General features: G+C 44.9%; 1 protein-coding gene across 1 annotated transcript in view; it reads right to left on the reverse strand.

The window, feature by feature from the left end:
• Positions 1-5309: 5309 nt before the first annotated feature.
• RMND5A (required for meiotic nuclear division 5 homolog A) overlaps positions 5310-16189 on the reverse strand; it is a 71734-nt gene continuing 60854 nt past the window's right edge. Inside the window, exons 6-9 of the mRNA XM_043983414.1 lie at positions 15457-15622; positions 13833-13935; positions 10902-11056; positions 5310-9767 (exon numbers count right to left, since the gene is read on the reverse strand). Coding sequence (XP_043839349.1) covers positions 9704-9767; positions 10902-11056; positions 13833-13935; positions 15457-15622 — 488 coding nt within the window. The 3' untranslated portion in view covers positions 5310-9703. The remainder of the gene's footprint in view (positions 9768-10901; positions 11057-13832; positions 13936-15456; positions 15623-16189) is intronic.

The following is a 16189-nucleotide window of genomic DNA, read 5'->3' on the forward strand; positions in this document are numbered from 1 at the left end:
TAACAGTTTGCTTCTTAAGCGGATATTAAATTTAACCCAGTAGTAATCAAACTGCTGTCAGTGTCCCTTCTGAACTTATTTTTTAATGAACATTTATTATCTTTTTTCATGGACAATTTTCATTTTTGCATTTCTGTCACTACCCACCAACTCCCTCCTCCAAACAGAAGCTCTAAATTCTTCATATTTATCATTTCATATAGTTCAACAACACTGGAGAACAAATGACATTTATATACCATAGTTTATTCAGTCATTTCCCAATGAGAACCCATCTTGTTTATAGCTCTTTGTTACCACAGAAAGTTCCATATATCTTTCCACTACCCTTTTAGGTGACTGCCCCCTTTGATTCTTCTGAGATAGTTGTTTTCCATTATTCAATCACCCAGCATCACTAGAATATAATTTTTTTAAATGGTCTTCTGCAGTGGCAAGAACTTCAGGATCCCCCAAAGTGTCACTTATTTTCCCAAATGCCAATTAGCTCTATCTCCTCAAGTTCAACTCTGAGCAATTTAATGCCCATCCACACTGCTTGTCCAAGATAAAGATATAATGATGTCCAAAAGGTGAATGAATGGGTTGATCAATGGGACAGATATATAATATACAGAAATAAATGAGGGGAGTAACCTAGTGTATGATGTGCTCAAAGATTCCCAGCTACTGGGGCAACAACTCACTATTTGACAAAAACTACTGAGAAAATTGGAAAAAAGTCTGGCAGAAACCAGGCATAGACCAACATCTTAGTCTATATACCAAGATAAGCTCAAAATGGGTACATAAGTTAGACATAAAGGATGACACCGTAAGCAAATTAGTGCACCATGGAAGAAATTAGCTGTCAGATCTATAGATAAGGGAGGAGTTCATGACCGAATGAGACAGAGGGATTCACAAGTGATAAAGGGGCTAATTTTGATTACACAAAATTTAAATTTTTTTACACAAAGCTAAAATTAGAAAAGTAGGAACTTTTGAGAAAATCTTTGCAACAAGTTTTTTTTTTTCTGAGAAAGGTCTCATTTCCCAAATATATAAGGAACTGAGCAAGATTTATAAAAACAAGGGTCATTCCCCAATTGATAAATGGTCAAGGGCTATGAAAAGGCAGTTTTTGGAAGAAGATATCAAAGCTATCCATAGTCATATAGGAAAATACTCTTAAAGGGGCGGCTAGGTGGTGCAGTGGATAAAGCTCCGGCCCTGGAGTCAGGAGTACCCGAGTTCAAATCCAGCCTCAGACACTTGACACTTACTAGCTGTGTGACCCTTAGCAAGTCACTTGGCCCCCATTGCCCTGCGAAAACAAAAAAGCAAAACAAAACAAAACAAAAAAATCAATAATAGGGGCAGCTAGGTGGCACAGGGGATAGAGCACTGGCCCTGGAGTCAGGAGGACCTGAGTTCAAAGCCAACCTCAAGACACTTAACACTTACTAGCTGTGTGACCTTGGGCAAGTCACTTAACCCCAACTGCCTCACCAAAAAAAAACAAACAAAAAAATCAATAATAGAGAAATGCCGATTTAAACAATTCTGAAGTACTACCTTATACCCATCAGATTGGCTAAGATGACAGAAAAGGAAAAATGACAAATGCTGGAGATGTGGGAAAATAGGAACACTAATACACAGTTGGTGGAGCTGTGAGCTGGTCCAACCACTCTGGAAAGCAATTTGGAATTACACCCGAAAAGCTATTAAAGTTGTATGCCCCCTACCCAGCAATACTGCAGTTACTAGGTATATGCCCCAAAGAGATCAAAAAAAAAAAAAAAAGGACCCATATATACAGAGATACTTATAACAGCTCTTTTTCTGATGGAAAAGAATTAGAAGATTGAGTGTATGCCCATCAATTAGAGAATAACTGAACAAGTTATGGTGCATTATGGAATACTATTGTTCTCCAGAATCACAGCTCTACCACCTGACCTGTGCATTAGAAGTGACAAAGGGGACAGTTTCAGAAACATCTGGGAAGACTTATAAGTGTTGTATTTCTTGCCTTCTCAATGAGTGAGGGAAGGAAAAGCATCTGGAACTTTAAATAAAAATTTAATGGGGGAAAAAAAGGATAAATTGGTTCTCTAAGAAGGTAGTGGGTTTGCCCCCTCATTGGCGGTCTTTAAGCAGAAAGTGAGATAAATTTCTTGTGTAGTATGTTGTACAGATGGGGCTTTCTTTTGGAACTGGGTTGATCATTAGGTCCCTCTGAAATATATCCTGATGAAGAAACTCAGTGGATTGGTTCCAACAACTGCACATCACAAAATGAGGGTAGTTGGTTGGTATTATTGTTGAGTTCACTTCTTTTACCCAAGAGAAATGTAGGCTGGTCTCTTTGACATCACTATGGATTTCACTGAAGAGCCTTTTCAGTGTTCAAAGTCTCCATATGCAGTTAATGCAATATCCTCTGAGAATCTGGACAGACTGCCACTTGGTCTCTTTCTGGAGCATCCTTGTTGATGTTGTAGGGTCAGATGTCCTTGTTTTCTCCTTCGCTTAAATCTGTTACTCAGCAGTTCTTTGAAGAGCGTTCTTTCCTCTTTTGCAGTTGTCAAGAGAATCTGATGTGATGTTAACATATGCGTGGGAAACACCTTGTTGTAAAAGAGCCTTTTAGGGCTGCATTTTGTTCTCTGGTTGTACACTCCTTTTCTATCACCAAACAGAGCTGGATCACATTATCGTCCGCATGTTTCAGACAGCTGTATGACTATGTATCTAAGCTCATCTAACAAGCATCAGCGTTATATAGATAAAATGAACAATACTTGCTCTCAAGGAGATTAGGTTACATTGCAGTTGAGGAGATACAATATACACATAAGGATTTGTTAAGGTCTAGTACTTGGCATATATGCACTTAATGCTTCAATCAAATTTCACTCATGGCATGGACTCGCTGTGTGAAAACTCCCTCCATTAAGGCAAATGGCAACTCATCGGTAAGAAGAGCCTTAAGAGGTTGTCACGGCCACATAGCAATCACATCAGAGGCAGTACATGTCTTCCTGCCCTCTACCTACTGCAAAGCAGTAGCTCACAGGAAGTAAAGCAAATATGATTATTTGAGGAGAAAAGGAATCAGCAGAGCCTTTGGAAGTGACAAATGAACTGACTTTTCAAGGAGACCAGGGATTCTAAGAGGCAGAGACTGCATGGTTAAAGCAATGGAGGTGGTAGATAAGAGCCTGGAGGCACAGTGGATAGGGTGCTGGGCCTGGAGTCAAGACTCATCTTCCTGAGTTCAAATGTAGCCTCAGACATTTATTAACTGTGTGACCTTGGAGAAGTCATTTCACCCTGCTTGCCTCAGTTTCATCATCTGTAAAATGAACTGAAGAAGGAAATGGCAAACCACTCCATTAACTTGGCCAAGAAAAGCCCAAATGGGGGTCATGGTGTCAGATATGATTGAAGAAGACTGAACATACACATATTAAAGTGTTTGTACAGGGTGTTGTCAAGTTACTTATAGAATCTCTCTTTCATCCTCTGCAAGCTGCAATAATCTTTACGGTGGTAGTGTTGCTTTTGTTCATTCTGAACCCTCCAAGGTGAGATGCTCATCTTACATTAAGGGATGTTTCTTGCTATTTGGGGGAATATGATGTAAGCACCTTTGTCAACTTCTTTACGAATGTGAGCTGCCCTTCCCTTCCATTAGGTAATTTTAAAATTTCTTCTAGCTTCGTTTATAACAAAAATATATACCTATAGTTCAGTTCCACCAGAAGGGTGTCAGTTCATAGGCTGGGAAAAGAATGCACAACACTTCAATGATCTGTGATTTCACAGGTTTGTTCTAAGGCTCAAAATTCCAAAGTGTGTAATGGGTTTTGAAAACCCATTCGGTATTTTAAATGCTGAATTATCAGCTATTTCAGATGCCTTGAAGCATGCAAATGCAAACTTCTTCACTGAAGATTTCTCTAATCATCCAATATGGAAGTGATCTGTCCCCCATCTGATCTTATAAGCACCTCTTTGTACACCTTATGTCAATTAATCAAGTGTTTATTTTAAACATCTATTGTGTACCAGGAACAGTGAGTGCTAGGCACTCTTTTGTACTTAGGAATTAATTTCTTTTGTATTCTAAAACATATATAACTATCGCTCCCAATTAGGTCATAATCAGCTTACTAAAAGAGGCTTCATTTTATTTATTTGTACCCCTTTCAGAAGTCTAGCTCTGAACAATAGCAGGGAATGAAAGAATATATATTCACAAACTAACCAGAAATAAAATTAAGACCACAAAGCAGATTTCTAGCCCCAAATTCATTTTGATAAAGGGAGCACAATACAAATAAGAAAACAGATCATCAAAAGCTTTGAATAAATGACAGCTTCCCTAGCACACTTATCAACCTTTTCTCTCTATCACACAGGCCTTTAGCCTAGAACTATATGGCCTATCACTCAATGAGGAGAATTCTAAAACCGTCAAAAGACTTAATATCTGTGTCTATCTCTAAAAATATGCAGAAGGAGCAAATCAGACAGTTGGTCTTCACTACAGGAAAAAACGACAAGTTAAACCCCTTTGTGAGAAAACAAATTTCCCAAATGATCATTATAGCTCTACAGGTACATGGGAGAATTCTGGGAGGCTGGATGAGAACGATTAGGATTCTATCAATCTGCTAGAAGGGGAGAGAAAAGGACCACCACGTGTCTGCTTTCTGGGAAGAGAAGAGTTTAGTGATGGGTCTTTGACACCTTACTCCAATACACTCCCTACAAGTCAGGGTGGGGGTGACAAGAAGGTGTTAGGATCCCATGGCTGTGTCTAAACCCTGAAAATGGCAAAGCGGGGTGGGGAGGTAACCTAGGAGGTGTGAATCATTTTTCTTACTTAGAAGCACTCGATTTCCAGCCACTTTTTCTCTGAACTTGCCCTCAGAACATAGAAAAGTAGCAACAACAAAAGCTTTCAGAATAAATTATACATCAGCTGTCAAGAGAAGAGATTTCAGTGCTTCCAGAGTCATTACCAGAATCTTCAGGCTCCCTCCCTTATACACATCATTTTGTGTATACAGGACCAGTCCACCCAACAACTCATGAAGGTGAAGGCATTTTTTTAAGTACACGTTCATACCTACCCATCCACAAGAAACAATGTGTTTTACATATGAACTCAAAGCACTTTTTGCACCTGTTTCCCAATAATGTATATGACATGCCACAGGTAGTGAAATTTGTAAATAGATTTAATTGGGATGAAATGGAATCCCTGAAGTCACTTAAATATACAAGATCCGCCCCCCCCCAATCAACTGGACAGAATATTCACAATTCATGTGTTAAATAATGTTTATTGTTAGCGTTATTGCCTATAGTCTCTAAGATGCAGCTTTATTGTGCCTTTGCAAAGATACATATATTTTTTTAAAAAACGGATCAAATTTCATACATATAGCTCTATATGATACATTACAGTGCAACACTATTTTTGTTACATAATTGTAGAAATACTATCGAACCCTACAGCACAAAAGAAGCAAAAGAAATACAATCCTGAGCCATGTGAACAAGATGATTAGATGACACTGCTTTCAACATAGGTTTAAAAAAGAAAACCTAAGAGTGGGGGGAAATACCACACATGCACACTGCTTGCAATCCTGAGGATAAAACTATGCAATAAACTCCTGGCCCTCCCAAGAGACCTGAATTTGGAGGTCCTTTCTGTTCAACTTTAAATCCATGCGCACACCCCCCTTAACACATACACCCAGTTTCTCACACTCATCACACCCTCTCTCCCCACAAGAGGACTAGGCACTACTATGTCCTAGGGAACTCCATACCTGGCTTGCTGGGAAAGAGAAATCTTAGAAGCAGAGGCCTTAGCAAGTGTAGAGTCCCACTAACTACAGATGGAGCTCACAAAAGAAAGGTTGCTAAGCCAACTATCTTTTCCTTTTTCATCCCCCTCTGGGAGAAAATAAATGATATGATCACTGCAGCTGAAAACTGAGGGGGTTGGGACAGAATGTTCTAGAAACAAAACTCAGTCTCTCCCCTGGTTTGGAAGTAAGAACAATAGCTGTAAAAATGCACACTGCAAAGCAAATGACGCGTCTATGTGTCATGCTACTGATTTTTGGTATCTATCTGCTTACGATTCAAAACCAAGGTTTCGTGAATCTTGTACCTGCTTAAGGTAAACATGAATGGACTACTCCGTGTCTAGAGCCTGCCCACACCTGACCCAGACGCAGGGCAGCTGCCTCGCCTCCCCTGTGGGTAGCTGGCCATCGGTGCAGTCACAGAGACTGCCCTTGTGAGTGATCCAAGCGCTCTGGCTTCCATCCTATTGATAAAGTTAAGCAAACCACCCCTTTGAAGATAACAGAGTCTGCTGACTAGACAAACTGACTGGCTGTCGGTTTACCCAAATGACTCACACCAGCAGCTTGTCCTGTGAGGCTAAGCAAACTCTCCTGGTTGAGAAACAGCCCCTGTTCTAGCTCGGATGCTGAAGAATCGTGGAAACAATGCGTGGCCCAAGCAGCAGCAGGCAGCTTCGGCCCCAGCTCCGTTAGACTACCTAGCTAAGGGAGAAAGGGGGCCATCCTTTCCACACCCTGCTGTCTCAAGGATGTTAGTGTTTCTGTAGAGCTAATCTATGTAACAACAAAAGGCTGTGTTTCTTTAGCATCCTATCTTCAATTAAATACTCGCACACTTATATTACTCACACACCCTATGAATGTGAGGTGGCTCTTGTGTCCCAAGAAGCACCAATACCCGTTCATTTATAGATGATAAATCTTTCACCTTTAAAAGGAACTCAGATGATCACCACACTAAAGCAAAAGCAACAGCATTTCGAAGGGATTGCATACAAGGGAGAATGGTGAAGACAACCCAAGTCACTTAAAAACTGTACTGGAAAAGAGCAAGTCTGGCCATAGGCCAGCCCTTTGAGGGTGAGAGAGTAAGGTCTTAATTGGCTTAGCATAGTAGCGTGGCCCATGTCCATGAATGACCAATGGCCAGGACTCACAAAAAAACTTTCAAACTCAAAAATTGGAGAATCCATTTGGAAACGGCTTTGACTTCACACTGTACTCCTGTGGTTTGCTGTTAACCCTGTAAAAAACCCTGACTGTCCCATGAGCATCTGACAGGTGAGAGGCAGGCCCCAGGCACACCTGCACACGCCCACCCGCACACACAAACCACGCCCCTCTTCTGTACCCTGAGGATGTGGGCATCAGCTCCTGTGAGGACGAGCCATCTCCTAAGTTAGTGAACTATGACCGGAATCAGGTGGTCTTCATCATCTTTGGTTACCATATACAAAAGCTCAGCCCCTAGTCTCTTCAAATGCTTTTCTCCGAAGCATCTAGTCTTAAGTGAATTAACAACATGTGCTGTGCTTTATAAAGCATGTCTTCAGACAAAATGTTTTTGAAACTCAGTCATCACCTACACCAAAATTTATGTTCACATCCTAAGGCCCTAACACTGCCCTAGGGGAATGGCAAGCCAAGTCCAAATGCTTTAGTTAAGTTGTGTTCTCTTTACACTTTTTATGAGCTACAAATCTAACAAAATGTCTAGGACTGGGATAAATAAAATTTGTAACAAGTCTATGGCTTATGGTCTTGCAGACAGCAAGTGTCTGCTCTCAGAAATGTCTGGGCCCACCAAGCACTGACAACATTTTTCTAGGTATTTTTAAGGTTTCCCATCAATTCTAAGTGTCATATATATATATATATAGGCATAGGAAGTTCATAGCAGAGGACATGGTCAGAATAACACTAAATTTAGCTTGGCAGGGGTGGAAGGGAAAACTTTTGGGGCTAAATTTGTTGAGAGAAAAAGCAGAGACCTGACAAATAACCTCATGACAAGAACTCCGAGACTGCTTCTTTCCCACATTGGCTTCAAGCAGGCCCATACTCTGCTGGTTGTCAAGTGACTTGTGGGAGTTTTCAGTATGAACAGAAGACAACACAGGCAAACAAGTAGGGCCAAAGAAGCAAAAGCCTCCTCTTTCAAATCTTAGCCAAATTAATGTGAGAACCACGTAAACTGAAGATCCTGAAGACCTGCTCAACCAGCCAAGGAGGGTCTGTGTTTCGTCTGAACCCCAGGCTAAATTCAAACAGACAATGTTGGCACTCTCTCCCACCCACCACCTAACCCCTCATGCCCAACATCGCCCACCAGAAAAGGCCTAAATGCGTCACTGGCCATTCCCCTACCAGATCACCTGGTAACTCAATGCACCAAATTTGGCCCTGCCCCATCCTATCCCAGTGGTCAAACTTGGAGAGTACGTCCTGAAGCCTCAAACTCCTCCGGTCTGCCATCCTTCTTCACTCCTCATGAAGAGTTTTTACATCAGTGTCCGGTTCCAAGTCCAGTGAAACAGGGTTCCAAAAATGAAGATTTCCCAATAATGTTCTTTCTCTACAACACATGACACCAATACACTGAAGCCAGTGTTTTCTCTCCAAAGAGCTCTCTTCTCTACAGAGTCCACAAGACAAAGAAAGATTCTTTACAGTTACCTTTACGTGCCGTACGGCAAACTTTGGGACAGTGCATTCAATAAGGAAACCTCAGGAGAGAAAAGGGAATAATCTGTATCAGGAGCCGAGCACAGATTCACAGTCCACGATGTGACATACCGCGTGGGAGAGTGTGAGCACACAACGGCTAAAATACAAATGGCAATAAGCAAACGTATTCTGAGTTACCGATTTAAGTCAGCTAGCTTCTCATTTAAAGGAGGACTTAAAACAATGCAGCCTACGACTGGCTCCTGCGTCTTCCCTCCCTGGAGGCAGTGAAGAATCTGACAGCCTGGCAGTGGCGTCTGTCACGCAAGATGATGCGCAGAAAAGCCAATCCTCAAGGCAAAAAGAGTTCAAGGAACTGGGCTCCTGGGAACAGCCATGCCTGCAGAGCCCCCTGACGGGCCCCAGTCCCTACACTGGGCCCAGTGCTGCCCATTCCATTTTCTCCAGTAGATGGTGACTTGCCCTCAGGTCAGCTGCCCTTCTAACAGCCAGCCCCGGGGCAGGGCCACAGACAGACAGACATCTGACTGTATGTGTGTCTGACATGGAGAAGAGCTGCAAGAAGGAGCAGACAGAGGGAAACATCTGAAAGCAGACTCAGAATATATCACAGCTTATCTTCTTTAAGCAAAAAAATACAAATTAGTTTTATAACCACTATTCAATTTATCAAACTTTTTCTGAAGTCTTTTTAATTATGTACACACAACAGGAAATAAAACTTTTTCACAAACATTCTTCAAGGATGAAAATCATCAAGAAGAGGATGATTGAATAAAAGCAGGAGAAATATTCAACACATGGGGGAGGGTGACTTCTCATATCTGCTCTTAAAAAGTAAAAAAATCACCATATAATTATACAAAAACCGGCATTGAATGACAGCTGCTGGTGTATTTCCTTGATCAGAAATGAAGACCAAGAGTATAATAAAGCCCTATGGTGAGATAAATTCAGGAGCACTTGCCCACGGGTGGACACACTCAAACGCTGACCAAGGTTCCAAAGCATCGGCTTCTAGCGACCCAAGAAGTCAGTGGTCTGTGGCAGCAAACGTAGCAAGTGCTGTCTAGTCCTCAGAATGAGCCTGTGATGCAAGGCCTCACTCACAAGCAGTGTCGGAAGTAATTTCTTCAGAAAAAGATCTGTTTGGCATCTCCTGGACTTTGTTCCATCGGGCAGTAAGGACATTTTAATCTAGAGACAAAGAAAAGACATTGGAACACACCAGTAAATACCAGGCACCTGGGGGGACAATCCCTTCACTTTCCCTTTGGTGACATTGTAATTCAACTCTCTCCTCGATTGCCAACCACAGGAAGTCCCGGTCCTCGGCCATCAAGCCGCCCACATTATTTATGTGCCCAGGAGTCAACACTGGACTACACTACTCAAGTCTCAAAACATATACAGTTCAGCTCAGGGGAGGGTCACCCCCCCCCACACACACACACACACATACTCCCACCCTTGAGGAGAAGCCAGGAATTGGTTTTTTTAATGAACAAAGCAATCAGATGACTCCAAAAGATCTGAATTGTGCCCCTAGTACTAAAGAGAAATGTGTGCAGCTAAGGGCATTCCCAGCAAAGATCAAGAGAGGGGCAAGCTAGGTGGCGCAGTGGATAAAGCACCAGCCCTGGATTCATAAGGACCTGAGTTCAAATCAGGCCTCAGACACTTGACACGTATTAGCTGTGTGACCCTGGGCAAGTCACTTAACCCTCACTGCCCCACCAAAAAAAAAAAAGAGAGAGAAAGAGAGATACAGAAGATGAACCTAGGCCTGACCTGAAGCTCCTGTTCCCAAGGCTTGGGAAGAGGTGGCCTGGAGGGGGCATCCCTACAAATAAACCACTCCTGGCCTAGCCCACACACTGACAGCCACAGCTGGGTACATGGCCTCTGCTTAGGAGATCTGAGCATATATCTCTATGTGCAGACACTTGACCAAAAGAACATACAGACTACAAACTCACATTGCAAAGATGTGGTCAGGGAGTCTGTGTGGTTTTGTTCTTTAAGAGGGCAGATTTGTAATTTCATCACCCTAAACCAACACTCAGTATAGAAGCTGCCTCCCCCAATGCAGGTTGGCGCTCTTCGACTCCCTTACGGACAATAAGAGGTTAATTAATTGCCTGGCCCAGGGTCCCACAGCCAAGAGAGGGGGTGTGTTCCAGACTCCCAGGCTGGCCCTCCCTGTGACGGGCCCCACCACTGATCACCTTGAGATCTGGCTCTGCTCAGGCAAGCACTAAGCCCCTCCTCCCCCTTTGCTGCCGCCGCGGCGCCCCAAATGTCCCAAGTGCTGACTATCACGACACTTACTTGCTACCATTGAACATCTTGTTCAGTGCGTCTCTTGAGATAATGTGGCCACAGACCAACTTCATGGGTGGGTTGTTGTCTGTCGTTTGCTGACGAAGAATGGGGCAAGCGAATATGGAGTGATACCAGCACTTTTTACCAAGGTCCACTTCAATCTGTTTTTGAAAATAAACAAAAATAAGTAGATGAATACATGAATGAATGAATAAGCAGAGGGGTGAAACCAAGAGCTGGCTACCTGTCTGCCTGCTTGTGCATCAAAGAAAATCTTATCAAGTCCCAAAATGCGACTTTCCCCCCCTTCCTCCATCTCTGAGCCACATCTTCCTTGGGTTCTGCTAACTAACTTTCAATGCTGACCTGTGAGGATCTGGAGCCAAACCAATGGCCATGATTAATCAAATTGGTGACTTCCTCCAGTCTGGGCTCTGAGGATAAATAGTGCCAAAAGAGGAGTTTTCAGGAAGCAAAAATGTTCTGGGCAGGACAACTTGGCTCTCTGCACACTCTGCCTTCTTCACCGGGATCCTGAATATCATTTAACTTTTCCTTGGTGCCTCGAAGGCATAACCATGAGCACGGGTCATTCCAACAGAGCTTCAGAGTCAGCCAAAGCCATCTGCTTCTGGGCTACATTTCCGTGGTTTTTAGGTCTTCTCGGCATGTGTGCGCCTGCTTTTTTTTTTTTTAAACAAGCTCTCTGCCCCCTGCCCCATCTGCTGCTTCTGACAGACACCCAATGGGGAAGACCATTACAAGTGTGTGTCCATTTAGAATACAGTTGCAAGTGATCAGCCAAGGTATTCTCTCCTGGGAGTCCAGGGCATAGACTCTGCGACCTACTCAAAGGCCTCTTCCACTTCCATGAATGGTGAAGCCCTCTTGGTCCTGAAGTGTGCCCCAGAAAGGTGGGACAGAGCTCCAGGTAAGGAGGCCACCTTCCACTGAGAGGCCTCCAGATGGGCCTCTCCCAAGAGGCAGAGTCAACAGCAAAGCCATGACTATCAGAACAATGAAACCTGGGATCATGGGACTCCAGCAAAGTTAAGGAAGATCACCTTGGACACCTCTTCTATTTTATAGAAGAAACTGAGGGGGCAGCTAGGTGGCACAGTGGATAGAGCACCGGCTCTAGAGTCAGGAGGACCTGAGTTCAAATCCGGCCTCAGACACTTAACACTTACTAGCTGTGTGACCCTGGGCAAGTCACTTAACCCCAATTGCCTCACTAAAAAAAAAAAAAAAGAAAGAAACTGAGGCCCAAAGAGCTGAGGAAATAGCCCCAAGTCAGACAGGGAGCGATGGCAGGGGGTTTCAGACCAGCTCTTCTGATCCCAAATTCTGTGCTCTTTTCTTATCTCCATACAACATGAACCACCTGGACCAGTGCCCGCCCAAGTCAAGCAACAGGCCTGGGCTGCCTTGTTCCATATGTCCCCTGTGCCAGGCTGCCGGTACGAAGGAATGCAAATACAGGGTTCCCTGCACTGAAGGAGAGCCCGCTCCAGTGGGGGAGATGACACCTAAGTAACTCAGGACAAGAGAAGGCTAAAGTGACCAGGGCACATCCAGAATAGGCATCCTGCAGAAGGGGGGATATCTGAGCCGAGGGACATCAGGAAGACCCAGAGCTGGGGGAAGATGGAGTGTGGAGTAAGAAGACCAGCAAGCAGGCCAGTGTGGCTGATTCCAGGTTCAAGAAGGTAGAAGGGAAGAAGAGGCTGAGGAAACAAACCAGGCCAGGGGAGCTCCACAAACATGAAGTGATGTGCTCAGGCTTGTACTGACTTTTTGGTGAGGCAAGCAGAGCTAAGTGTCTCACCTAGGGTGACACAGCTCGTAAGTGTCAATTATCTGAGGCCAGATTTGAACTCAGGTCCTCCTGACCCCAGGACCACTGCTCTACCCACTGTGCCACCTGGCTGTCCCCAGGCACATACTTTTAACTGAGGATGAACTGAAATGGAATGGAAGCCACTGATGAGGAGCCAGACTGGGGCTGTGACTGTAGAAACAGAGGTGTGGACAAGAGACGCTGTGATGGTAGATTTAGCAACAGCCTAGCGGTGAGGGCCAAGAGGATGTGAGAGGGGATCTGTGCGTGAAAAACCAGCAAAAGAGCAGGATACAGAGCAGCCAGATGGGTAGCGGAGAGCCAGAAGATGGCAACATCACAACCGCACACCCCAAAGGAGGTGATGACCAGTACTGGAGGCCACAGAGAGGTCACAGGAAGGCACCACGAGCTCCGGGCTGAGCTGAGGATACTGGCACACATGATTCTTCATCGTGGATTTAGTGCAATAAGTTTCACAAATAGAAAAACTTTGTCATCCAAAGACACTTTTAAAAATCACAGCCTGATGAGTCACAGATGGCTGTGAGCCCTTTAAGCCAATTCATCTTTCACTCAAGGCTAATAACATGAAGCTGAACTCTTCTGGGCATAAAGGCTGCAGTCTGTGAGGTCAGAAAATCCAAACCAAAGACAGGCTACAGTCTCTAGCAAAGTCAGGTCCAGAGGACACCTTCCCAAGCTCTAACTAATAAGGAGTCCTGGGGCCTCCCTGTGGACCATCTCAGAGTGACCTTAGAAGAGTCTCTTCACACCGAATGGAGACTTGTCCCGACCACTGTACTCTAGGGACTCTGCACCTGCTGACAGCCTGGGAGAGGCAGGCACACCAGGTACTCTGCCGCTTGGCCCTCCTCTCACAGAGGAGACTGGAAGGTCTCTGTCACCCTTCTGTTTTCTTGTTTGTCTGCCTTTCACCACCCCTATCCAAGGTTCTGACGGCAAAGAATCTTACAGATGCCACCAAAGTCCTGCTCCCTCCTCTCCCTTCTATTGTTCCACAAACCCCAGCAATCCCCCCTGGTCACTATGGGCTCTGGCAGAAGAGGAAAACCACCCTCTGACCCTTCACTCACAGGCAACTCGTCCTTCTGGTTCCAAACACCCGTGCACTGCCTCTGCTCAATCACCGCCTTGATGTTAATCAGAGCCGGCAGGGCGACGCAGCCCGCTGAGAAACTGGCAGGGAGAGAACAAAAACGAGACCCAATTGTAGACACTGGACATACAGAATTCTTAGGAGTCTTCCTATCGGATTTGGAAACCACTGAACAGAACGATCAGACATAATCTTGATAATGATAACTGACAGATACGTCGTACTATTATCCTCATTTCAGAGGAGGAAACTGAAGGTCAGTCATCCAGTCCAAGCTCTACATTACACAGAGGAAGAAATGGAAGGCTGAGGCCACAGGTAAATGACCTCATACTGAGGGGTGGAGCGACACCTGGAAGCCGGGACTCCCCAGCAGCGGCTCTGACCACTGCCCCACACTGTCATCTGCCCTTCACTTACCTTTGTAGACATGCCTTCTCCAGCCACTGAAAGGAACACCAACCGTCTCTACCAGGCTGTGCTGATTATCTGCCACATTCTTGTCCCCCCGGACCCTCTGCATGTGTGCTCCTTCCTTTCCGGCCTGGCCAGGTCTGCGCAAGGACAAGCTCCCTTTCTGTGGGGGAGCTACCAGAACACCACCCTGTACCCCAGGCCCTTGGCCACCTCCATTTTTTTTTTTTTGCAGGCAACGGAGGTTAAGTGACTTGCCCAGGGTCACACAGCCAGTAAGTGTCAAGTGTCTGAGGCCGGATTTGAACTCAGGTGCTCCTGAATCCAGGGCCGGTGCTTAACCACTGTGCCATCTAGCTGCCCCTCACCTCCATTTTTAAAATAAGAAATCAGAGTGGTCTAGAGCAGAGGGGTCAACAATGCAGCCCTCGACCTTTCCAAGTGCAACTTGAAGCAGATTAATGTGGAAGTGGGAAATACAACCAAATGTACCCAACACTTCCCTTTAGCACTAAGTCAATGGGGGACCCTACCTAAACATAAAGGAATACATCCAAGATTGGGCAAGAAGAAGAGCTATTTTTAAGGAGCTCTGTGTTCTACTACACCGGGCAGGACACAAGAGGGAAGGACAGCTTGACCAAGTGATCTGTACAAAGGACATTGATCTTCCACTCAAGCCCAATCTCTTCCTTAAACAGATCCTACGAGGTCACACCACCTTCATCTTCTGTAAGCAACTGGCTCAGGGGTTCATGCTATTGACGAAGGACTTAGAGTGAGGTCAGAGTTCACAGGGAACTAACAGTCAAACATCATGGGGCTCACACAAATGAGGAAAAGACACCAGGAGTGGAGGAGCGACCCCCCCCCATCACACAGGCAGTAAAACAGGCAGCCAGGACTCAAACCCAGATGTTCTGAGGCCAAACACACTTGTCTGGATCACACCTGCAAGCCTGAGCAATGAGAAGGGATTCTGCTAGCACAAGCGCCTCTGATGACTGGGAATGAAGAACTCGTTCTGCAGGCTGATATCACTGTCAGAGCCATTAGGCAGAGAGAGGAAGCCCGACACAATGACTTTGCAGGGAGAACACTAGCCCTTCCCCAGAAAGGCTTTCTGCTTGGCATATAGGACAAGGAAGTGAACCTGAGCAGCATTTACTGCTGAGACTGAGCCATACCTAACACTGAGTGGCGACTCCACCGACAGCCCCAACAGAGCGCAGGCATCGCGAGTGAAGATGTCACAGATGTCCGCCCACTGATTCGCATCAAGCAAGTGAACATAAGGCGAGTTCTCGATGCCCTGCCTCAGGTACACCAGGCTCCCCATCAACACCTGAATATCTGAAGGATGAGATAAAAAGAAAAGTTAGCAGCAGTGCCGCTGGAATGAAAACTAACTTCTTCCTCCTCCACTTACGGGAAGAAAGCAGAGGAGAGAGACCCAAAACCAAACACCCACCCACCCACCCAACCCTCTAATCAATGTGCTCAATCACTTCTTTCACAAATAATGTTGCTCACAAAGGGCAATTCCCGGGTGATTCAATGGGTGTGGAACACAGAGGAGAAGAGGTTTTGTCTGGATCAGTGGATAGAATAACTATGTTTGTCTCTGGCTTGTCTCTGGCTGCACACAGCTCCCAAACTGCAGTCTGGGCCCTGAGGACCAGCCGAGCCCCAGACCACCTTCCTTTCTTGTACCATCTTTGCAGCCAGGGTCAAACAGAGTAGGAAGAAGCACCAGCAGGGGACACACATCTGACCACACCCACAGTCTGATTTAGACCAACAGGGAAGCTCAAAAAGGCTTCTAGCCTCTGTCTTAATGTTTCCTTAGAAGTAATGCAATATTTAACCTTTTTTCCCCATGGTCTGATCTCAATGATATAAATTTGGTCACCAAGATCT

Source organism: Dromiciops gliroides, chromosome 2, assembly GCF_019393635.1.
Source record: "Dromiciops gliroides isolate mDroGli1 chromosome 2, mDroGli1.pri, whole genome shotgun sequence".
Taxonomy (NCBI): Eukaryota; Metazoa; Chordata; class Mammalia; order Microbiotheria; family Microbiotheriidae; genus Dromiciops; species Dromiciops gliroides.